At 36.3% G+C, this 25,112-nt stretch overlaps 1 protein-coding gene across 1 annotated transcript; it reads right to left on the bottom strand.

Moving 5' to 3' along the window:
- Positions 1–10,638: 10,638 nt before the first annotated feature.
- LOC114268784 (uncharacterized) lies at positions 10,639–24,475 on the bottom strand. Its single transcript, XM_082894190.1, has 7 exons — positions 24,132–24,475; positions 23,769–24,044; positions 20,704–21,321; positions 20,441–20,605; positions 20,076–20,168; positions 11,896–12,332; positions 10,639–11,547 (listed from the first exon to the last, which is right to left on the bottom strand). Exons 1-7 carry the CDS (start codon positions 24,439–24,441, stop codon positions 10,936–10,938), a joined length of 2,511 nt encoding a protein of 836 aa, XP_082750316.1. The 5' UTR covers positions 24,442–24,475; the 3' UTR covers positions 10,639–10,935.
- Positions 24,476–25,112: the final 637 nt, after the last annotated feature.

Below are 25,112 nucleotides of genomic sequence, written 5' to 3'. Positions count from 1 at the left end.
AAAGGTGTAACTGAAGCTAGCGGCAGGAATCAGAAGCTCTCTCGTCCTCCAAGCAGTGAGGTACCAGGCCAAGTGCGAAGCACGAATGGGAAATGGAGCTGGGTACTCCACCCCTTCCTCAGGACAGGTCTGATCATGTCCAAACTGGCATCTGAACCTGAATGGAAAATAGAACGCACAATGCGTGAGGCCAATCAACTTAATACCTGGCTGTCGGGATATGCTGTAGCCCATCTCAACCAAATTAAGCTAGGGCAAAGCCAAGTGATGTCAGCCGCGGATCTGCTGCACATCCAGTCCCACCATAATCCTTTTGAAGGAAAGTCCACTAGCCGCTGGTGAAAGAAGTAGGCTCTAGCCGAATACTCCGGACAAGGGTCCACCACATTTAGCTTATCCATCAACCACACCTGGGAAGGGATGAAAAATAAGAGAGATTAAAGAATAGAGAGATGTACATTGAGAGAAAAGTATGGAAAGGGCTTTGAGAGGAAAAATAGAGAGTGAGTGCCAAGTGATGTGAGAAATCATGAAGAAGAAAGGGTGGGAAACAATACATGGAGAAGTAGTGGACTCCCTGTAAACCGAGTAGTCTTTTGCCAATGAAAAGCGCCCAAACCCGTCAAAGTTTTGGCCAATGCCAAACCTATGCAGCTCTTATCTTCCTTGAGGCATTGGGTCACTTCAATTAAACTAATGCTGGCACCGCCGTAACTAGGGGCAAGAAGGAAGTGTGCAAGAAAACATAAACAGAGGGCTTGTTGATGATAACCTCGCTAGAGAAGGTCACTTCAGTCTCCGATGCCAAAAAATTGATCAATCAAGCCAGGTATATCCAACTCCCCGTCATAAGACAAGGACCGAGTCTCGTGTAAAGTAAGCCCACACATCCATTCAAGAGCCCGTGCATAGACAAAATGGGGATGAGGTATAATCTCCTCATCGCGTTGGGACTCCATTAAAGCTTGAAACTCTTCAAGGGTTGGACACGTCTCTTGTGCTTCTAAATGAAATACATGTGTAACCGGGTTCCAGTATCGAACTGCGACATGAAGGAACGGAAAACAAATCGAAGTACGGCTCAATGGAAAAAGCGCATTTATACTGAAATCGTGGAAATTTACCTTTTCTGTGCCATCTAAAGTGACTATCCAATCCTTGAGCCTCTCAGTAAGAAATATCTCCACATTTAGAGAAAACAACAACAAATATGATATTATGTCGAAGAAACAGTAGGAGAAGGCCTTTATAGAGGATAAGGTTGTATGAGTGGCTGACAGCTGTTGCCAGCTGTCCAGCCACATGCCTTGGCTGGCCGGCCGGTCACTTTTCCTAGTCGGCTATCCATTCAAGTGGCCGGCCGACCATATATGTTGGCCAAGCAGTTGGTAGCAGTGTTATGTTTGGCCCCTCTTTGCTTTGAGGTCTTGTTTTGAGTCTTTTGTTTCTAACAACTGTAAATAGTTGTGTTTAGGTTGTTTTTGCTTTGTTTTTCATTTATTGAGTTGTATTTTGCATTTTGGGTCAGTTGTCGGCTTAATAGCCAGTTACGAACATTGTTCAAATACAAGCATTTTCAGTCTCAAATTCAAAGCACAATCAATTTTATGCAAGTGTGGTGCCATTCTCGAGATGCAAAATAAAACTCCTTTTATAAAACTACAGGGTTTTACCTCGATCATAGTTTTTACAAAAGAGGGAATACAAGTGTTTTAAAACAAAAGTACAGACCTATCTGATGCTATACAAAGTTCCAAAACTACCAAAGAAAAAATAGAGAAAAAGAAAGTACAAAAGTCAGTATCGATCATATTAGGCTCGAGAGGCCCTCTTCATCCTCTTCCGCAGAGGGTACTCAAGGGCACTATTGCTATCAGCACCGCTATCATCAAAAGAATAAGACTTCGAGTTGCGGTCATCCTCTTCACTCTCGGACCCAGAGCCAGTCTCAGCCTCCTCTCCACTCGCATCATTATCCTTGCTCTCAGACTCGTAGTGCCTGCTCGCTGTCTCCTCGGTGCCGTTAGTCTCATCATCATCCCCACTTAAAATCGGCTCTGAGGAGGAGGAAGTCTCCTCTGCCTGAGACTCTCTACTTCGAGTCTAGGCACCCCTACCTCTACCCCGACCTCAACTTTCATCCCTGCTGCGTGCTGGGGCCAATCTGCCTCTCCCCTCCACCACTGGAGGAGGTGCCGTTGGCACCGCCGATGCTACTGGCACAGGTGGAGGCTGAAAATAAGAAATAAGAAATAAGAAATCAGTACAGAACATTGTAGAATCAGTATAAAACAGTGTAGAATTAGTACAGAGTAGTACAGAGTGTCAGAACAGTATCAGTGCAGAATCAGCATGAATATGGCAAATTAGTATAGTGGGGTGCAGAACAAAATGAATATAGAAAAAGAGAATCAGTGCAAGTCAGAGGAATAAGAAAGGTAGAATACTTAATAATTGTGGAGGGTAAGCAATGTCTCCCTCTTCTACACCATCTGGACCAGAGAGGCAACCAATATAAGAAAGTCATCCACATACTTCAATGGTACCTGTAAATGAGTTTGAACATCAGTATACAGAAAAAGGGAATGTGATATATAAACTGCGAGGGAAAGTACATACCTGCTGCACGTCAAGGTCCCTGACGTACCCATGCTCCCCTTCCGGCGGATCGACCAAAATCTGATAGGCCGTCCCACTCGGCCGCCAACATGGGATCACGGTCAGGATCACTGACAGACTGGCTACATGAGCAACAGTAGAAGCAAGCCCTCCAACACTAAGTTCGGTAGCATGAGCAGCATCTTTACATTTCCCATGCGAGTTCTGGTCATGGGTGGCATCAGATGAGTCTTGATAAAGGCTGCATAGTCTCCGATTCCTCGGAAGATATCGATATCCTGCCCCGCCATGTATTGTACGATGGCCTCAATTGGGAGACCATTGGCTGTCCTCATGGATGGTAGAGGTGGAGGTGGAGCAGGAATAACAGGGGCAGGTAGTCCCTGGGTTTGGCACATGAACCTCTCCTTGAGATACCAGGACCGACAAAAGGGCTCTTTAGTAGGATCCACATCCAAGAGGTGTCCCACGACTCTGCTTAGTCTTCTCTCGTCCCGGCCGGCATTGCTGTCCATGGTTGCCACGTGATTTGCAAATAGAGAATTCACAGTTGTTAGTTGTCATCAGTTGTCAAAGAGTAGATCAAAGCAGTGTAACGAAATGGAATGGGTATGAGTTTTAGGTTACTTCACGCGTCATTACTATGTCAAAGAATCGGCAGTAATAAGCAAAGGTGGTATCGTCGCGATGCCTGGGGTGACACCAACCTTCATACCACCGGGAGTAAGGCACAACCGCCTCTACCTCATCTCTCCGAACCAGGGCAAGGGCAGGGAAATATGCGTATACCCATAGCTGCAAGAAGAGATCAGTTTGTGTGAGTCAACATGTATGAACATAGATGAAGATAGAAAGTGCAAAGTAGAAATCACAAAGTAGAAACAGAGATAAAGACAGAAAGTGCAAAGCAAAAGCATAAGGAACAAACAGGAAGTGTCGTGTGTACTTCCCAAGCTCTCCAGTAGCTTCCAACCATGTTTCCCTTTTTGGGAACCGGAGCTCATGTAGCCATATAGGGTGGCGAGGCCAGCACCACCCCAATCGTAGAACCGAAATCGGGGCAATACCACTATGGCGCTCAGCACGTACAGGCCTACAATATTCCACCTGTTCGCAAACAAGGTGGTACCAAGGAGATATATCAAGAAGCCTCTGGTGTACTACTCAATCTTCTTCTGGGTCTCTGGATGGCTCCTATGGAAGTGATCGTAAAACCAGCTGTATTTGACTATAGCTGGCCTGTCCAGAGGAGGGCGTGCGCCGAGCAAGTGAATCCAAGTAGCCTTCCATTGGCCCATGTTCATGTTGAAAGAAATCAGATCAACCCTACTCTTAAGCCAGTGATCATCAAGAAGTCGTAGGGATTCATCGCTATCTTCCCGGTGGAGGAGAAGTGGAAGGAGTTGGTGGTGTCCCACTACCTCTCCACCAAGTTATCGAGCAAGGCCCGGCTGACCATTAATCGCGCGAGCCCTGAACAAAATATGCTGAAGCCCGTCTCATCGACTAGCTTCTGAACTCGAGCAGGGAGCTCCTAGTATCACTCTCTGGCTGTCACCGCCCTGTAGCCTCTCCAGGAGAGAGCATCACCCTGTCTTGAAAAAAGAGAATATGTCAGATACATAATAGAAGGAAATGCTCTAATGAAAAGGTAGAACAAGCAGAGTGCATGAAAGAAAAGGTTCTTACCTCAGCAGCGTCATGAGAAAGGTGAAAGTCACTCTCCCTCAACAGAAAGTCCTCAGGTGCACCCAGGGCAAAGTTCTCAAACCGCAACATGCCACCGAGGGCCATCGCTTGTGTCTGAGGGTGATAAGTGGCAGGGCTGAATGGCCTCACCCTCAGTGGTAGTGACTCAGACCTAGGCCCTAGAGGGTAGATCTCCTCCGCCTCAATGTTGGTGTCGGTGTCGGTGTCCTCTGCCGGCCTGTCAGCCTTGCCAATTATAGGCTCCTCAACCTCGACAGCAGGTGGAAGTATCAGTACCTCGGAAGGGGTACCGTCATGAGGAATGACATCTGCCATGTGAAATATAGCAGTGGTGAGTGAAGATGAGAGAAAAATGAGGAAAATATGTGAAAACCCCAAAAAGTCAAACCCTATGAGAGAGAAAAAGAGGAAAAAAAGTCAAAACTCGGGAAAAAAGTGCGAAAACTAAGAAAAACACGAGAGAAATGAGCCCAAAGCAATGAAAATTTGAAAAACTCAACGAAAACAAAATCCAATCAATTCAAAGTGAAGAGGGCCAAGTTGGTTTTGCGAAAAAAAAAGTCGCGTGGGACGTTGGGCAATGCGCATGGGGTGAAAATCTAGAGAGAGAGAGAGCCTAGAGAGGGAAAGGGATGATTTTCGGATGCCAAGGTATGAATAAATGAAGCCAAAAATATGTTTAAAGAGTTTTAGGTGTAAAAACTCAAAACTTCCCTCGTATAACAATCGGGTGGCTAGCTGGCTAGTTGTGGTGCTGGCCGGCCAACTCCTTAGTTGGTCCAAGACTAGTTTTTGCTGAGGCCTTGCCTATTCCGTGCATGGGGAGTCTTGTATGCAACCTAAAGTGAAAAATTGAAGAAATTGGGTTTGTTTCTATTACAGAAAATTCGAAATATGGTTCTGGATATGCCGTTTCAAGTCCCGTCATTTCTCTGAAGTAGGAAGTGCTCCGATCTCAAGCTTGAGCAAGTTTTATCCTTTTTTTTTTTGAGCATTTGAGAACCTCTGTGCTGTAAGTCGAAGATCTTTATGAGGTGTTTTAATACCGCTTTGTTTATCTTTTCAAACATGTTGCCTATTATATTGCATGGAACACGCATCGTATTGTATTTCGCACCAATTATATCGTATTATGTTGCATTCATGTGCATCGTGTTTTTTTATTTGTTGTGTTCACCCTTGTTACACGAGTGTGATTTGGCTTGTATGCGAGGCATAGTGTACCTTTTGTATCACCTCCTCTCTACGTGAAGCGTAGTTTGGCACCAGTTTTGTTCCTCGGTTAAAACCTTTTTATCTCTCAGTATGAAATACAAAGAGATACGCCTATTGGTTACACCACCCTCCCGTCCTTTCGCGTGAAACGTGTTATGTCACTTTTCTTGGTTAAAACCTTTCCTCTCTTTGTATGAAATACAGAGAGATATGCCTGTTAGTTACACCACTCTATCTTTGGTTAAAACCTTCCCATTCTCTGTATGAAATATAGTGAGATACACCTGTTGGTTACACTACCCTCTCGTCCTTTCGCGTGAAACGCGTTAGGACGTCGCCTTCCTTGGTTACAACCTTTCCTTATACGCCTATTCGTTGCGCCATTTTCCTCATTACACATGAAACGTGTTTGGAATTGTTATTTTCTTACTCCTTTCCGTGTGAGGCACAGTTAGGTTTATTTTGATTCAACCTTGAGGTTTTTCATTCATATATTGTCATCTTGATTATTGCTTATCGCACTGTCTTGCATGATCATGGATTTTCAAAATAACCGGCTTCACGTAGCATGTAAGTCCAACTTTTCAACTGTATTCTTTGCGCACGTCATTTGCATCTTGCTTATGAACTACGCTAGTTTGATCCCTTGTAAAGGGATACGTAGGCAACTTTCAAGTTCAACTAATTGCATTTACATTTTGATTTCTTGCCCAAGTCTTGCGGCCTTGTCAAAATGGGTCGTCTTCTGGTTTTGACATTCACTCACGTCATTTTATGACTTCAAGCTCTGTCAAAGAGAGGCAACTGTAGACACTCCATTTTTGACCGCCCTTAAGACTTGGGCGCCTCATGGTGAACACTCAATGATGAATTAGTACGCTATGCAAAACCATTCAATTTCTTTAGCAAAGAGCTTCGGTTTTGAGTTTCAGAGCCTTAAACCTTGAATCTCCTTTGGAGCTAAACCTAATTTTTTCTAGCTTGACTACTCAGAGGCCTGCTGGCCAACAGGTGGCCGGCAGGCCAATTTTTAGTGGTCGGTCATCCTCCTATATGGCCGGCCGACAATGTTTCCCGACTGGTAGATATTTTGCTGCCAGCTATCCCTCCATGGTCATGCATTGCACCAGCTGGCTCAATACAGATATTTTCGACTGACGAACTTTTTTTTCTATAAATACTGGACCATCCCTTATGGTTTTAGGTTAGAAAAATTCTCCAAGTGCCCAAATCTTGTTGAGCACTCTCCCCCTCTATCTTGCAATACACATACACTATACATACACTTCTTAAACCAATATTTTGAGGCTCCTTGCTGAGATTATTGAGCTAAAATTTCAGCCCATTGAGAGTGAGCACCTTGTGGTTTGTGAACAAAAGAATGTATTCTCTTCAAAGGTATAATTCTTGCCATCTTTTGCCTACTCTTCACTCCTCTTTTTATTGCTATTTACACTCTGTTTTGGACTATTTATGTGGGCTGGAACTTGTGATTTAAAAGCTACTCCAGGTGGAGGGGTTAACCACCCTTTCTTGAATCTCATTACATAGCTTTTATCTTTGTGTTTCCCACTTATTTCTCAACTTTTAGCTACTGATTTTTAGAGTTCTTAGATTCTAAAACATGTGGTTTTAAGGTCCAAAAAGTGGAGGGGTGGCTTACTAGTTTTTGTTCTATTCCATTTTGTTTATTTTTTTTTCTTAGCTTTTTCAAAAGTAATTTCTGCACTATTTTTGCTATTTTTGGGGCTATTTTAATTGTTTGCTTTGTTTATACTTTGAATATCATGCTCTTATTGTTGTAAGTCCTCATAGATTTGGTGGTTTAAGCCTTAGACACTAATTTATTTGAGTTGATAGCTTTTTTATTCCATAGTTTTCATACATATACTCACAATTATAATAATCATCTCTGCAACCTCCATCCTTTCTTGGTTTTCTTTGTTTAAGAGTGGTTTCAAATAATGGATCATTGTTTAAGGCATGAGAAAGAGATGTTTCATGCTTAATTGTTTAATCTCTTCAGAGGTTCATTACTAGGGCATTACATCTTTCTCATGCTAAGGACAACTTCTTCTTTGACACTCTCTTTATTAGTGGACGTAATCATCACTTTTGGAGAAAAATGAATAAAGAATGGAAAGGTAATAAAAAGGGCTAATAAAATGGACCTAAAGTGGTGAAAGATGTAATAAAATTAAATTGGATTCAATCGGACGTTATAGTGTGTTGTAACATAACAAAATCTGGCAATTAGTGTATTGTAACTAGTTAATTAAATTCCTTCGAATTTGTAATAATTAGTTAAATTGGGATTATTCATTCACTTGGTGTTTGTAATATTTAGCTAATTAGGACATTTATTCGGACCCTCTTGCATAAGGGAAAACTCGTAATATTGTGTATGTCTTCTAACTCCCATTGCTTTCTCCCTTTTATTTACTCGCTTACGATGGTTGCATCTATATTTTGATTTCAAATCATTATGATGTGTAAATACCCATTTTTGCATGCATTGGGTTTGGTTCATCATTCTAACCATATTGTTATTTCTTGCTTGAATACGTGCATTAATCGCATGCTTTGAGTTGAGCCATGTGCCATGTTAATAGATCAAACCTCGTAGTTGCATTTTGTATGTGTTGCATTAGTCACTTGCATAGTAGAGCATGCATTTTTCTAATGGTTCCATTTCTTTTGGCTTGCCTCGGTTGAGTACTAGGTGAGCATTTCTTGCTTTAGCATATTGTATGTGTGTTAGTGTTGCCATATCAAGCATGTTTACCACAAGGCTAAAGTGCTTAGTTGATATACCTCTTGAATGCCGGTGGATGAAGGCTTTTTTTTTTTGCTTAAGTTGGGATGATTTGATTAGTGTACATGTGAGCTTACTTTTTCAAGTAGCACATATTCACAACTCTTTTCAAAACAAACATGAAATCAAAACATTTCGAAATGGGCGATGTAGTCTATACTTGTATGCATCACATAGTAAAGATAGCATAATAATCAGAACAAGAGCATATACTGTACATAAGAATCACATCATGATTAGTAGAGGCCGATCTTTGATCGGATGAGTGGGGTGCTCAATTTATGACCTTCCCTTTTCATACCTAAGTTCCCTAGCCGAGACACTTTGGTTATGACGGACAAGTAGCCTTTGGCACGAGTCACAGGTTTCCTAAATTTTCCTAAAATATTTAGGTGGCGACTCTGAAATCTGGCAATGCAATCCATTTTTGGCATTTCTAATTATAAATGGATTTTTCTAAAAGATTGGTTGGATCGGGACTCATTATTTTATTTTATTTATTTCTATTTCATATTGCACTTATGAAATCAGATTTAGAACCATAGGAGTCCGTTCTATAGGGCTATTGTATCCGAGGAGACTAATCCCCTTCGAGGAGCAACGAAAAACTAGCTACAGCGGCCACAAGGAGAGAGTTTGCCTGGACACTGCCAAGAGAGAAGTTGACATGGTGAGCCTCAAAGAAGTAAAAGGGGACAACATAAATGCCTGCAAAAGCCTGGGTAAAAGGGTGGAACATATAGTTCTCTACATGATCAATGTAATCCACAAAAGGCCTATTAGTGCCAATACCAGATCATTTGGAGATGCGAGGGAGGGAGTTGCGTGCTTGCCTTGTAACAGGTCGTCCCTTCGCATCTAGGACAGGATGACACTCTGCATCAAGAACTCCTTCGGTGAAAAAAGGCTCACACTCCTTGGGAACGGGACACATGGTGTTTCTCGTGCTCCTTGGAGGGGTTTAGTCTCCTCAGATACGCTAGTCCTACAGTTCAGATTCCTGTGGTTCTGAATCTGGTTTCACAAGTGCAACGTGAAATAGAAAAACAAAAATGAGAGTCCGAATCTAACAAATCTTAGAAAATTCATTTAATCATCAGAGATGCCAAAAATGGACTGCACTGCCAGATTTCAGAGTTGCCACCTCAATATTTTTGAAAAATTTAGGAAACCCCTGACTCGTGCCAAAGGCTACTTGTCTATCATAACCAAAGTGTCTTGGCTCGGGAACTTACGTATGAGAGGGGGAAGGTCATGAACTAAGCACCCCATTCAACCGATCAAAGATCGACCTTTACTAATCATGATGTGATTTTTATGGACAGTATATGCTCATGTTCTGATTATTATGCTAACTTACTATGTGAAGCACTCAAGTATAGACTATGTCACTCACTTTGGAATGCTTTGATTTCATGTTTGCTTAAAAAGTGTTTTGAATATATGCTACTTGAAAAAACAAGCTCATATATACATTAATCAATATCATCCGAACATAAGAGAAATATCCTTCATCCACAGGCATTCAAAGAGGTATTTGGAATAAGCACGTAGTCTCATGGTATGTGAAAAATCAAGGTATGTCAATTCTTATTGTTGCCTTGTATGTTGATGATTTTTTATTTTTCGGTAATGCTGAGATAATGATTGAAGAATTTAGAAATGACATTATGAGAAGATATGAAATGAGTGACATGGGTGTGTTGAATCATTTTCTTGGAATTGAAATCTATCAAGTTGAAGATAGCGTATTTATTTCTCAAAAGAAATATGTGTAACGCCCTAACTCTTCACATGTCATCAATATTGTCCGCTTTGGCCACCCCAGTACGAATTTGTTTTTCCTAGTGGGTCACCCATCTCAGAACTACTCCAGCCTTAGCACGCTTAACTAGGGAGTTCTTTTAGGGATTTCACCACTCGAGAAAAGGCCTCGATGCTACATAAGGGTCTAGGTTTTACTTTTATAGCCTAGAAACTCCTCATCCATTCCCGATGTAGTACACTAGGACCTTACAATCCACTCCCCTTAGGGTTGCACGTCCCCGTGTAGTAGCCAACAATCCAATGGCCAACATAACTTCTAGTGCTCGACTCTCAAGTGATGATCCACCCACATTTAAATTCAGCACTCTAAAATTACATTTTTATTACGACTATTATTATATAAATAAAAATATTACATAAAATTAATATAGAATGATATGATTTTTTTTTTTAATTTTACAAATCTACAAGGTTCCTAATACTTTTAAAAAGTCACTTTCACATCATTTTAATCAGTAATTATATATGATTTCTTTTATAAAAAAATATCATTTTCCATTTAATACTAGTAACACAGGTATACTTGAATAAAATTACAGGTGCTCACTCTAAGCTTGTTTATGATTTACAGACATAAGAGCACCTTGCTCACACACATTACTTGCATTAATTACCAAAAAAAAAAAAACACCCCACTCCACACTAGCAAGGAGCACCTTATTCTGACCCGCAGCTTTGATCCACACACTGGCACCACTGTTTCACACAAATGGGATTGGGAAAAGACTCCTTATTTGCAGGCCTATGACCTAGTAGAGCATTCCATCACTTTGCTTCAGAAAAATGCTACAATAAGTGGATTTGAACATGTCTAGGAGGAGAGGAGATTGCAAGAATACAAAAAAACCCACAGGTATGACTGGCAATACAAAAACAGGGATAATAATCCATGCCTTGTAACTTTCCTCAAACACAAGATAGAGTGTGGCACCAAAGGCTATCATGGTAGATAATATGGAGAGAAATAGGGTTAGGAGACCAAAAATTAATCTTCTTGGAAGGGTAACAAGAAAATCATCTTCTGCATAGCGAGAAGTAAGGATGGACAAGAACAACAGCACAGAAGTTATGGATGAGAAAAGAGCGAATGCATCAAATATACCGAAGATTAAGAAGGACGCTCTTTTGTTAAAAATTGGACTACCATTGCCGTTGTTTCCACCTGGTACTGTAATTGCAGCCGCAAACACCACAGTGGCAATGAGAGCTGCTACAATTGAGCATGCATTGGCTGTGCCTTTCATCCACTGCTCCCCTTCTTTCACCAAGTCCTTATGTGTATCAGTAAATACTTCTGCAGGTGTCATTTCCTTATTGTTCCTCTCTTCTTTGTTTCTAGGCAAAATATGTTTTTCCACTTCCTGTATAATTTATTTTATTTTTTTAAAAAAAAAAAAAAAAACTATATGAACATAGTATTTCATAATTTAAAATAAAATGAAACGCTAACATGATTTTCATGTCATTAACAATAATGTGGCAGGGACATTTTTTATACTTTGAACGCACGTGATGGATCTATTGTTTGAAAATGTTTTTTGAAAAAAAAAATGTCACATGTACAAGTTTCTGACTTACAACAAACTTGGATAGATTCATCATTCTGTATAATAATTTTATAAAGCAATTCTCTTCATATGGCATTACACACTTGTAATAAGTTATTGGTAATCATTTTATTTACTTAGCATGGAGTTTGGGAAGATTACCTTAAACCATTGCAATTCCCGCTGCATCTGAAGAGCTGCACCGGCTCTAAGATAGAGTTGTTGTGGAGATGCCAAATATCCAGCCAAATGCAAAGCATTGTTCTTCGATTCATCCCATTGTGACAAAAATATAGTCTTAGACTCCTCAACTTGATGTATGAGGTCGTTGAACACATTTTCACAACGACACACAATTGCATGATGGAATATGGATTGCTTCTTCTGGTTTCGAAGATAAATTGCATTAGGGTATGACCTTAAAATCGCTTTGGTAATTTCATGAATCCCAGACGATACTGCTTGGAATAATGGTGGTGAAAATATCTTTTCTGCACTTGAGTAATTTGATTGTACGATTTCCTTGCAAATGAATTTGACAAGCTCATGTGCATCATGATGTATCATTTTTTTCTCTCGGATGTGCTTGATACATGGCACTGTAATTAAAATGACTTTTTAAGGATGTAGTAATAATAATAATGATAATAGTCTAGTATGAACATATAATAGTATTCACTTCTTACCAAAATTTTCTATGACTTCCCAAAAGGTTGCATGAAATCTTTTCTTCACTGTACATGATACTAAATTTGTCAAAAACGGAGAGGAAAAACAATGGTGATGAACAAATGTCTAGTAATTTTTTAAATTGTGTTTGGATTTTACATTTAAAGAGAGATTTATGAATAGAAAGAACGAAAAAAATGAAAGAAATAAAAAATAATTTCGATTTTTGTCATTTTCCCTGACTTTTTCCCAATTCTTACCCAATTTTGAGATAGTCTTAATCATTTTGTTTTGACAATTTCATTCAAAGACTGAGTTTGAAGGATGTTTTGTGTTGAAACATTTACTTTGAAAGACTTCAATTTCAAGCTTTTATCATTTAGACAGAATTTATCTATCATTACTCATTAAAATGTCAAATTGAAGCTACTTCATTCCTAGGGCTCAATACCTAATGCCTGTAATCCCATTTTATTATTTTTAGTGAACTGTAAATAAGAAACTAAATCATGATTACTTATGCAACTGAAATCACATAAAAAATCTCATTTAAAAAAAAAATGTAACCATTTGGAAGTTTAAATAAAAATTAGAAATTTCAAAATTCCTAATTTATTTGGGAAATTATGTAGTGGATTTGAGGCAAGCACATTTAATATGTTAATTAATAATTTATTTATTTATTTTTGAATAAATTGGCGATAAATCCAAGCTAACGAGGACATAATGTATTAGGTTTAGTGAATATTTTTTGTGGGTGAGAAATCCACCCTTGTGAAATAGTTTGGTGAGAAGTCCTTATATTTGTTTTGAAAATATTTTGTTTCCAATTTTACTCTTTAATTTATCTGTTGACATTTGTTGACTATCTGTTAAAATTTTCCTATCTATTCAAAAAAAATTCCTATCTATTCAAATTTGTTCCTATCTATTCAATTTTTTTACCCTATTTGTTTAATTTTTTAATCTTTTCAATTCAAATTTCCCTTATCTATTGAAATATTTTGTATTGTGTTGAAATATAAAGCTATTTGTTGAAATTCAAAGAGTGATATGTTAAAATACCAAGCCAATTTTTCATGTTTGTTTATTTCTTATTTGTTCAATTTTTTTATTTGTTGAAATAGCATTTCAATTTGTTTATTTATTTAAACAGATCTAATCTGTTGAAATAGATCTAAGCTCCTCAATTTTTTTTGTGACTATCATCTGTTATCTCCCTATCTGCCCTTATTTGTTTCAATTCGTTTTTTCTTCTTCATCATCGTCGTCATCAACAACAACAACAATAATAATAATAGTAATAAAAAACTAAAAAAAAGATCTAATCTGAGATCCAGATGTACCACATCAACAATAATCAATAATAACAATAACTAGAAAAAAAAAATCTCCATGATCCCAATGTTCATTCGACACCTTCCTAATCTACTCTTCCTCACTCAAATCCTTCCAATCCTTTCCAGATCCGTATGACGACATTATCATCATCATCATCAAATAAAGAGCCAAACCACCGATTTGTGTAAAGAACAAACAAACAAAATAACACACATTCATCAACCACCACGTTCGATTTAGTTTTTGAAATGAATTTTAAGTTTGAAAGATAAATTGTTAAAAAAAGTTTTGAAAGTTAAAAAATTATTTCACTATGAATTTTGATAATAATTTTGAAATGATTTGTAATTTTTTTTATTTATTTTGTTGAATAGATAGATGTAAAAAAAAATTTAATTGATTGATATGTATAATGTAAGAGAATGCACTACAAGAAAAAAACATTTTTGGCGACTAAATTTTTAGTAGTCCGTTTTTAGTCGCCGAAAATCGAGTTTTTATTTTCAGCGACTAATTTTTTTAGTCGCTCCTTTTGTCGCTTGTATATGGTCGCCGGAGGTATTGGCGACTAAAATTTTTTTAGTCGGCAAAAAATAGCTCTTTAGCGACCAACTTTTTAATCGCCAATAGTGATTTACACTTTTTAAAATCACATTTGGCGACTAATCTTTTAGTCGCCAATAGTCCATGAATTGCCGACTAAACGGTTTAGTCGCCCAAAATAAACACTTTTGGCGACTAAAATTTTCGTCGCCAAAGGTCCTTCCGTAATAAAAATAAAAATAAAAAAAAAAAAAACCAATTTCTTTGCCTTTTCTAAGATTCGAACCACCAACCTTTCTCAAATTCAAACCGCCAACACCTTTAGCAAAAAGGCTCCCTCCACTATGCCACTTCAACATCACATGAATATATATGCAATATATATTATTTATATAGTATATTGACCGGTATTAATACAAAACTATATATATAAATATAATTATTTTTATTCAATATAATTTATGTAAAAAATAAATTATTTATTAAAAAAAAAACTTAGGCCACTTTTGGCGACTAAATCCATTATTTAGTCGCCAATTCTATTATTTTAGGCTACTAATTAATTTTTTGTCGCTAAAAAAATAAGTTCAAATTAAAAATAAGCAGTTTTGGCAACTGAATCTGTTTTTAGTCGCCAAAAACGTCTCCTTTTGGCTATTAAACTGAATTTTAGTCGCCAATTGACTGTTTTTAGCTACTAATTTTTTTTTGTAGCAAAAAAGCTTCATTTTCAGCGACCAATCTGTTTTTAGTCGGCAAAACACCTATAATCGGCGACGAAAATGTTTTTTTGTCTCCAAAAACCGTCACTTTTGGCTACTAAACAACCTTTAGTCGCTAAAACCCCTACATTAGGCAACTAAACTGCCTTTTAGTCGCTAAAACCCCTGTATTCGGCGACTAAACTCTTTTAGTCGGCAAAAGTGTTCAATTTTGGCGACTAATGCCATTTTAGTCGCCAATTCTACTACTTTCAGCGACAAAAAATGAAGTTTGAATCGTCAAAAACGTTTTTTCTTGTAGTGATGAAAGAGCATACAAAAGTGATTACTCCCTCCGTCCCAAAATATTAGTCCCTTATTCCATTTTTCATTGTCCCAAAATATTAGTCCCTCTTCAAAAATCAAGTACAAAATAATATAAATTTCCTATTTTGTCCTTCTTTTAAATTAATAAACAACATAAAAAGTACAATTATGCATTGATATTCCCAAAAAATATACTATCAAAAGGATATTTTTGGAAAATCAAATTTTTTCAAATGTAATAATTGTACTACCAAAAAAAGTTAGATTCCCCAAAAGGGACCATTATTTTGGGACGGAGGGAGTAATAGATTTATTAATAATAAATAACAAAAAAAAGAAAAGAAAAGGAGAGAGGACAAAAAATTGAACTTTTAAAAATTTGTTAACCAAACAATTTTAATTTTTTTTTTTTTTTTTTTTGTAATCCAAATCATCTATATCTATCTATACTATTATAAAGTGAACACAAACTCTTATGGTGTCTTAAAGCTTTACTCTCCTCATGCCATGTGGCAGTATTTTTTATTTTTAAAAAAAAAGTTAAACAAAGAGATAAGCAAGGCTTGAACCCATGACCATGGGTTAAAGTACGAGGACTCATACCACTTAAGCTAAGTACACATTATATTATTAATTTCATTATTATTTTCTTTTATTCCTACTTATTTAAATTAAAAATCCAAAAATAAGAGAGCTGGAAGCCCAAGCCCCACGCCCCGCCTTACGCTCCGTCTCACCTCTCCGTGACGAGGACAATCATTTCTCTCTCTCTCTCTCTCTCTGCGGTGAAAATCATGGATCAGCCCAGCGGCGACCAGAAAGCTCGGGTCAGGTTGGGGACCCAAAACCGGATTCGAGTTGATAGGGCAGTGCAGGTGATGGTTCTGGTCGAGACAATGGGAAGGAGGGGCCAGGAAAATGGAGGCCAACACGCAGCAACAGCCGGATCGACGATGTTTGGGTGGTCCATGGTCGGCAGTTCGACGATGACGCCGCGAAATCGATCGGCGTGTTGGCCACCGTCGACGGTGTAGAGGGAGGAGTTGAGGACGGTGGCGTCGAGGACGAACCATCCACGTCATAGGCTCTGATCAAATTTGGAGAGGGAGGAGGAAAGAGATATATATATATATATATATATAAACGAGCGGGTGAGAGATGAGAGCGGCTGCTCTAGGCTTTGGTTTGCAAATCCAATAATATTATAGCATCTGCAACGGTTACTCAGATTTTTCATTAAATTTGAGTAAAAAATGACTCATTTTACCAATTTGATACCCCTCGCTCCAACGGTGCACTTTCATCAAATTTGTGCCAGGGACAACCGGTTGGTCGACCGGTTAAGTGAATTTTTTTTTTTTTTTTTGATTTTTTTTTTTTTTTTTGAACTTTTTGAACCTTTTAGTGATCGACCGGCTGGTCAACCGGCTGGTCGACCGGTTAGGCAAAAAAAAAATTTATTTTTTTATTTTTTTACTGTTTGAACCTTTTTTCCGAACCGTTTGAACCTTTAGGCGGTCAACCGGTTGGTCAACCGGCCGGGCAACCAGCTAGTTGATCGGTTGGTCTCTTCCAACGGTTAGGAACAGTGATTTGGTAAAATGCTTCGCCTGTTCTCATTTTGGTACAAGATTTGCTGAATTCTGGATTTGATATCGATTTGGTGAAACGGTTGGAGCTCAAAAAAGTGACTTTTTCATCAAATTTTGAATTTGATATCACGTTTGCTGAAGCGTTGGAGATGGTCTTAGGGATCATGAAAGTAATGTCATGAAATTTTTTATGAAGATTTTTTTTCTTTTGATTAGGGTGTAATATTTTTTTTGTATGTATAATCTTACGATAAAGAATCTTTCATGATATTTTTTTTATGATACGTAACACTAGCAAAATATATGATAAAACATAGTAAGAAAAAAGTTGGGAAGAAAAAAGTTGGGCATTTTTTTAGTTAAGATAGTCAGAAAAGTTAAAATAGATTTTTTACATCATATTTGACCTATAATTATTATATTTTTTTCTTTTACAAAAAAGTTAAAAAGGTAAAAGTCCTTTCCAAAAGAGACTTTTTAACCCAGATTAAGGGATTGTTTGCAGTGTCGTAAATAAGTATATTTTTTATCTTTTTGGACTAAAAAATTGAGGAAGAAAATATAGATGTTTGGGTTATTTTTTTGACTTTTTTATGAAAAAATGTGTAATAAAAAATTGTAAAAATTGATTTGAAGGAAAAAATTAAGATTGAGAATTGTGCAGTCGTAATTGTTAACTTTTGGTGAATAGTGTTAACTTTTTAACTTTTTAAGTAACTTTTTGACTTTTTTGCAATATGCCAAACTTGGCTTAAAAAAATTAAAAAGTCAAAAGGCAAGACAACTTGGGTTGGGTTGGATTTGAGATTACTTTAGTCAAAATAAATAAATAAATAAATAAATAAATTTTTTAGTTTAATAAGATAAAATATCACTTTCAACTCATAATCATTACATTATTTCTTTTACAAAAGTTTAAAAAATCAAAAAGTTCATCTTAAATGAGATTTTTTAATCCCAAATTAAAATAATTCAAAAATCAAAAAGTTCATCCCAAACGGAACTTCTTAATCCCAAACTGAAATAATTAAAAAATCAAAAAAATCAACTCATTTTTTCAAACGAAAATACACACACACACACATATATATATATATAAGATAATTTGACTATTTTGCGTGAGTTTATCCTTATAAATTTAATATTTTGGCCTTTGATTTGGACGAAGGGAATCTATTAGAGTCCTAATTTTTTTTATTATTAATTTAGATAATAAATTTTATTTTTTTTATTAGTTTTTAAAAATTTATTAAATAAGTGTGACAATGTAAATAATTAAAGTATTGTTGTATGACGACCAAATAATTTCTCGAAACCACAAGTCCCGTCCAAGTTCTTGAGGCGATTATGATTGAATCGAATGAACTCCTACGCCGCCCGCCCTCCTCAGCCACCCTAAGCGTCGCCTCCTACCTCCTTTTCTTCACCACCCCAAATGAGTTGGAGACCCGACCCAATCAGAAATGGAGCGGATTTCAAACACGTAATTGTGTGGTCCAACGAGTCTTTGAGGCGAATTGTGAACCGGAAGTCCCGGTGGCAGTGCGGTGGTAGATTGGCTTCTTGAGGCGGTGGTTGTGTTTGGGAATAATTTGATTGGTGATCCAAATGTGTCAGAGATTCATCTTTTGCTTCTCAGCCTCAACCATCAAAGAAGGTGAGTGTTTCTTGTGATATATATATATATTTTTTTGCATATTTAGGCCTTATTTGTCATCTTCTAATAAAATTAAAAAGTTAAAAACTATCTCTCTATCATATCACTTTAAATCTAATTCATACCTAACTCATATTTTATAAAAATCAAAAAGTATACTTATTTAGAATACCTCACACAATCCCTTAAGAACATTATCATCTTTGAATCACACACTAAATGATCAATTCTTATATGTAGGATTTAATTGTAGCATCCTGAAAAAAGAAGTGAAAATAAAAGTTACTTTCAGGCTTGTGAAAGGCTTGATTGTTTTGATGGATCATTGTTAATGATGCTAAGGGAGAATTAACATTTACGTATCTTAAATTTGTATTTGAATCATTATTATGCCTGTTCACAAAATTCCCAATCTTTACTGGCCTTGTTTGAGAAATTGGCTATTTTCATAAACTATTTTAGTTTTTGATTATTTTCATAGGTTAAAATAGTTGAGTTTGGAAAGACGATTGAATTTTTTCGTAATTGAATATAATATTTGTGAGAGAAAAAGTGAAATGATTATGGATTTGATATGATATTTTGTCTTATTAATTATTTTAATTTATTTTGTCTTCTAATAGTATTTTTTTACCTAAAAAGCCAAAAAAAACTTCTTTCCAAATGTGTTTTTTTTTTTTTTTTGGGTAGTTTATATGGACTTGAAAAATATAGAAATTTTATCTCTTATTCATGTGAGAGGTTAGAGATGTTTCTTTACTAGTACCATAAACTCACGAATTGCATTAGCTCCACACTAGTTATAGAGTTTTGTCTAGGTTAGTCTTTTGGACTTTCTTGTATTAAGTTCATGACTGCGTTTGTTTAAATTTTAGGGCAAAATTCACTTTATCCAATATTATTTGACCTTAGAATACTTGACCCTAGTCATTTAAAAATAACTAAAAAAGTCTAAATTGTTTTGTTAGCCTTCTAAAAATAACTAATAAGCTGGCTGAATTGTTCTGTTAGCCTGAGCTGCTGCAGTGTGGACGGTTGGGGTGTTTGTCTTGCTGGGCTAATCTAATTTGTACTGGTGCTGGGCTATGGGCTACTAATAAAAGGAGTGAGGTGCTGGGCTATGGGCTACTAATAAAAGGAGTGAGGTGTGGGGCAGGTTTGGTCTGTCAAAGTTTCTACTCTGTGGTGGTTTGTTTATTTCTCAAGCTTTGTTCTGTCAATATGTTTCGGTTTGTTTATCTCTCTATGTTTATGCTTTTTGGTTGTTTTGGGTGTTTTGGGTGTTTGGTCCGTATCAGGTATGGTTAGTTCTTCATTGGATGAGGTTGTTTTTGATGTTGTGGTTGGCTCCTCACCAACTCGATTAGATCTTTTACACTCATCTTCTTTTCTTGTATTGATGTAATAGGTTTCTGTTCATCAATAAAGTTTCTTTTCTTTGCTTAAAAAAAAAAAAAAAAAAAAAAAAAAAAAAAAAAAGTCTACATTGAGATTTGAGATTCAAAGCTTTACCGCTGTAGACACCATAAATGCAGCCTTTGGCAGCATTCTCAATATCCGGTTTTCTTTTATGCTCTGTGATGTTTTCGAATTTCAGAGGAACACCTAAAAGAGAGAACCAAAAAAAAAAAAAAAAAAAAAAAAGTTATTACATGATGAGTGATAAAGAATGTTGCTGGAACATTGTTTAATATTGAAATTAAAGTCTGAAATGTTTTGAAAATACGTGAAAGTATTTTAAAAAAAAAAAGTGTATTAATTTCAATAAAAATGAATGTTAAGTGTAACCCAAAATTAAATAAATAAATCAGCAATAGAGAAAAATTGCAGAATAGGTAATGCATAGAGAGGAGAGTGAAGAGGCCAAATACACTAACACGAATAGATTTTGTTTTGGAAGAAGTTGAAGGATGCTCCACTTCGGAATGAAGAAGGCTTTTGAGCAATTGCCATAAGAAAATTCTGGTCAAGACGATGATTTTCTTTCTCCGGAATGAAGAATGCTAACTTAGGTTTGTCTTGAAGCAAAGCTAGAGCAATGTCTGTAGGATTAACAAAAATGAAAATAACAGTTAGTTAATTGAAATTAAGTTATATATTCTGGTTTAAAACTCTCCTATCGTGTTAACAACGTACTCACCATTAAGTCCACTATAGATCAGCTGACGCAAAATTTTAAAACCTGATTCACCGTCAAACGGTGTAGGATTCCACCAGAGATCATCTATCCCTTTCCCCTTACCATCCTCCATTAGTTTTGGATTTTGAGAATATTGCAATAAGTGATTGGCACTAGTCAGAGAACGAGACAAGAATTGAGACAAATGACTGGTGGTACGCTTTGTCTCATCATCATCATTTACAATAGTGACCCTTAACAAGAAAAGACACATCTCTCTATCCCCACGAGCAGCTGCATAAAACAAAGGAATTTGTTTATCGTAGTTTTGAGCATTTGGCAGGTACGGGTTCTCTTTCACTAACAGTTTGGCAGCCTCAATGTTGCCAGCTCCTGCAGCCCTGTGAAGTGCTGTCCTTTTTCTGGTGTCACCAAGAGCTAGATCTTCTCGTAACATATGCTTCACTAGGTTCTTCACAAAATTGTTTCTTCGCTTCGACTTCACCGCAACTATGAGCATTGTTTCGGACTCTTCTGTTATGCCAGCCCTCATTGCAATATCTGGTTCTCGTCTTATAAATTCATTGGCTGTCTCCCAGTCACCTTCGGTTGCTGCTTTGTGCAGTGGCACATAATGACCTGCCCAAGGAATTCTCAAATTTTCGCTGTTAGGTATAAATAATGTGCATTTCAAATTCACTTTTTACATTATGGCACAAGGACGAACCTAGAATTACATCATCTGTTGGGTCTGAAAGAACACATAGCCTATTTCCATTAGATAGATGAATGAAGCCCAGCTAAAGCTTAATTTCCATTTGTGATGTGGAATGCCATCTCATTGGTGACACATACAAATGCTCTCTTGGGAGCTTTAATAAAAGAGCTCTAATGGGAGTGGTTCTTAATTTTATTTTCAATTGTGGTGTGATATTTTGGCCTTGATTTAATTTTTTTTTATTCTCTGCCGCATCATTAGAACTCTAAAATTAGGAGATGTATCATTTTTCTATTAATGATAGAGACATTCCACTCTTTAATAGAAGGTTATTGTTTTGGCCTCTAGTCCCAGATCACTAGAAGAGGTTGTTTTGGAAAAGAATAATGTTATATGCACTAATTAATATACTAACTAGTGTACTAACAGATGATGTGGCATAATTTTTGAAGTTTTGGATATTTGTAATTTGTTTAAGAAATGAGACCAATAATAATGACATAACACTAGTTGATACATTAATGCGTACACTAATTGGGACATGTAGCACCGCCATTTGGAAATCCTACTCTTCATATTTAAATGCCTTGGGTAAAACATGGACAAAAGTTCCTGAAGTATGTTTTTGTGCCACTTTGGTATTTAAATTTTAATTTCATTCTTGAAATTTTAAATGTAAGTTTTGTGTGTCTAAAGGGATACAAAATACATATTTTAAAGATTACAAGTCTTAATTTCATTTATTATTATTATTGTTATTATTATTATTATTATTATTAATGTCTATTGTGAATCTCATGGGATGAGATTGAACAAGGACGACAAGTGAATGATTTGAAGTTCTTACTTTTACCCTCCAACTTTCATCCAAATTTTACTTTTTTAGTCCCTTTATATTTTGACTTTCGCTTATATGGAGTGATAGGAGAATCACATTGAAACTAGAGTTTAAATTTGATAATTTAATTGTTGTAATTACAAGATGAGTGATGGAAGTAAAATTTAAGTCAAAATTTGGATGTGAAAAGGGTAGTTACCCTTTATTTAATTATTTATTTTTATTACAATTGAATATGTACCTGTATTTCTATCTATTGGAAAATGCTATCTTAACACAAAATGTATAAATTTACAACTCTTTTCATCTTAAAATAATAGTCTCTTTTAGAGAATCTAACTTTTTTTAATAGTATAATTATTATACTTTAAAAAAATTAATTTTTAAAAATTATCCTTTGATAGTACATTTTTTTGGAGAATATCAATTATCATAATTGTATTTTTTGTGTTGTTAATGAATTTAAAAGAATGATAAAATAGGAAATTCATATTATTTTAGTTCTTGATTTTTGAAAAAGGACTAATATTTTGGGACAATGAAAAATAGAATAAGGGACTAATATTTTGGAATGAAGGGAGTATAAAGTTTTATAACATCAACCACCAATGCGTAACTACACAACTAGGGGTGGGTATCGGCCCGTTGGTTGCCTGACCTAATCCTTTTTTTTTTTAAGGGCTTGAAAAGGTTATCTTATCCCATAGGGCCAGGAAACATTTTTGGCCTGATATGTGAGATTTATATTTTCAACTCAGCTTGGCTCGGTCTGGCCCGAACCACTATTTAATTAATTAATTTTATTAAAATATATATACTTTTGGGATCTAAACTTTATCGTTGTTGATTTTTTGGAATTCACATTTACAGTGATGCATGATTGAATTTATTTAAAAAAATCTTTTAATTTACACAAAAAAAAATTTCAATTTATAATGATATCAATATACTTATTTAATAAATATAATGTATGATTGAATTTAATTATAAAATGTTTTAAATTTTTAACATATAACCCAATTGAACTTGGGATTTATAATTATTTTTTAAGTCAGGTTTGGGTAAATGTCGAGGCCCGATGTTAGGCCAGGTCGGAATTGGACAAATGCAAAGTCTCTTATTATGTAGTATCGAACTGACCCGACCCGACCCGACGAAGCCTACCCTTACTCACAACGTAACCAAATGCTAGTTATCATTAATGTTGGCAAACAAGTAAAAATAATTAAATTAAAATGCATAAAAAATATTGAAATGTGTAAAAATTTATATTAAGATTTTAATTTTTTTGTCACTAATCTCCCGTAATTAACATGACCTCTTATTTTTGTTAGCATCACCCGTTATTTACATTGAACTCAGAAAAATTGTCAAAAGATAACTACCATCAATGGAAAAGTGTGGTTAAAATTTAAATTATATATTATAAAAGTTGTATACAAAACAAATTTAAAGACATTGACGTTTCTGAGTTAAAATTATGGATATATAGTATTAATGGTTGAAAACTAGGTGTAAGGTTGAGCATACCGAAAATTTCCTCCAACTCGGTCCACATCTCTTTAGCAGTTCTACTCTGCACCACTTGTTCGGGTATATCTCTGGATAGCGTAGATCCGATCCATCCCCGTAGTTGAGCATCTGATCTGTTCCATGAGCTGTAATCCTTGTTCTCCATCGCTGGAGTCTCAACCGCGCCGCTGACCCAACCCACCAATCCTTCACTCTTAATTAGGTTGTACATCTGTTGTCTCCACTCCGAGTAATTGTTTTCAGAGACTGACAGACTTTTCTTCACAAACGACACTATTGGGTATTCCACAATGTTAGATGAGGAATTTCTTGAGGAAGAAGAAGAAGAAGCCGTTGAAGAAGTGATGATAATTGGCTTACCGAACCATTTCTCCAACATTTCCCACAACCCTCTAGCAGTTTTGAAGTTTTTTACTTCTTTGCATATGCCTTTGGAAAGTGTGGCTCGGATCCATTTCTGTAATAACACATCGTCTGATCTTTTCCAGGACATGTAATTCTCACGCTCAGAGTGATTTTCACGTGAAGCCTCAATAGTGCCGTTGATGGAACCAACCAAACCGTGTTCTTCAATGAGGTTGTGCATTTGTTGTCTCCATTGTTGGTAGTTGTTTCCGGTGAGACTGTCGCTGACGAAGTTCCACACGTCAATGTCAAACGGGGAAGCCATTGATGGATGATAGTTTGAGATTTTCTCTTCGAGGATCAAGTGTCTGATGCAATGGAGAACGGGAATTTTTAGTGTTTTTATATCGTCAACTGTCATACAGCTTCCAAACTAGTGTGGTGGAGAAATTATGGTAGTTTTTTGATAAAGTCTTATAATTATGATTTGATAATAGAGTTATATTTTGGTCAAGTTTGACATCTCTTCAAAAAGATAAAAAATTAAAAAATTACTCAAAAAGTTAAAAAGTTATCATTATTCAAAAAAAATATTAAAAAATTAATTTTTTACACAAAAGTACAACTCAGCAATTTTATTAAGAAACATTGCACAGTTTGGGTGCAATTTTCACACACTGTTGTTCGGCCCATAGGGGCCCACCACAGGTCCCGTTTTGATAATCTTAACCATTCAATGTGTAGAACTCGTCGAGTACTATATGTCTGTAAAAAATTACATTGATAAGATATCGATAACTACATGATCAAATCAGTTTTGTAAAAAAAAATGATGGTGTTATAATTAACGATTGAAAAAAAAACAAACCTAATCAGATAGCTATTGATATCCGATCAACGTAATTTTTTAGAGGCATATAGTGCTCGACAAGTTCTACACATTGCACGGTTCAGATTATCAAAATGGAACCCGTGATGGCCCCCACGGGCCGAACA

Source organism: Camellia sinensis, chromosome 11, assembly GCF_055761805.1.
Source record: "Camellia sinensis isolate YWXY chromosome 11, ASM5576180v1, whole genome shotgun sequence".
Taxonomy (NCBI): Eukaryota; Viridiplantae; Streptophyta; class Magnoliopsida; order Ericales; family Theaceae; genus Camellia; species Camellia sinensis.
The sequence above is the reverse complement of the archived record's forward strand: the minus strand, read 5'-3'. Positions and strand labels throughout refer to the sequence as shown.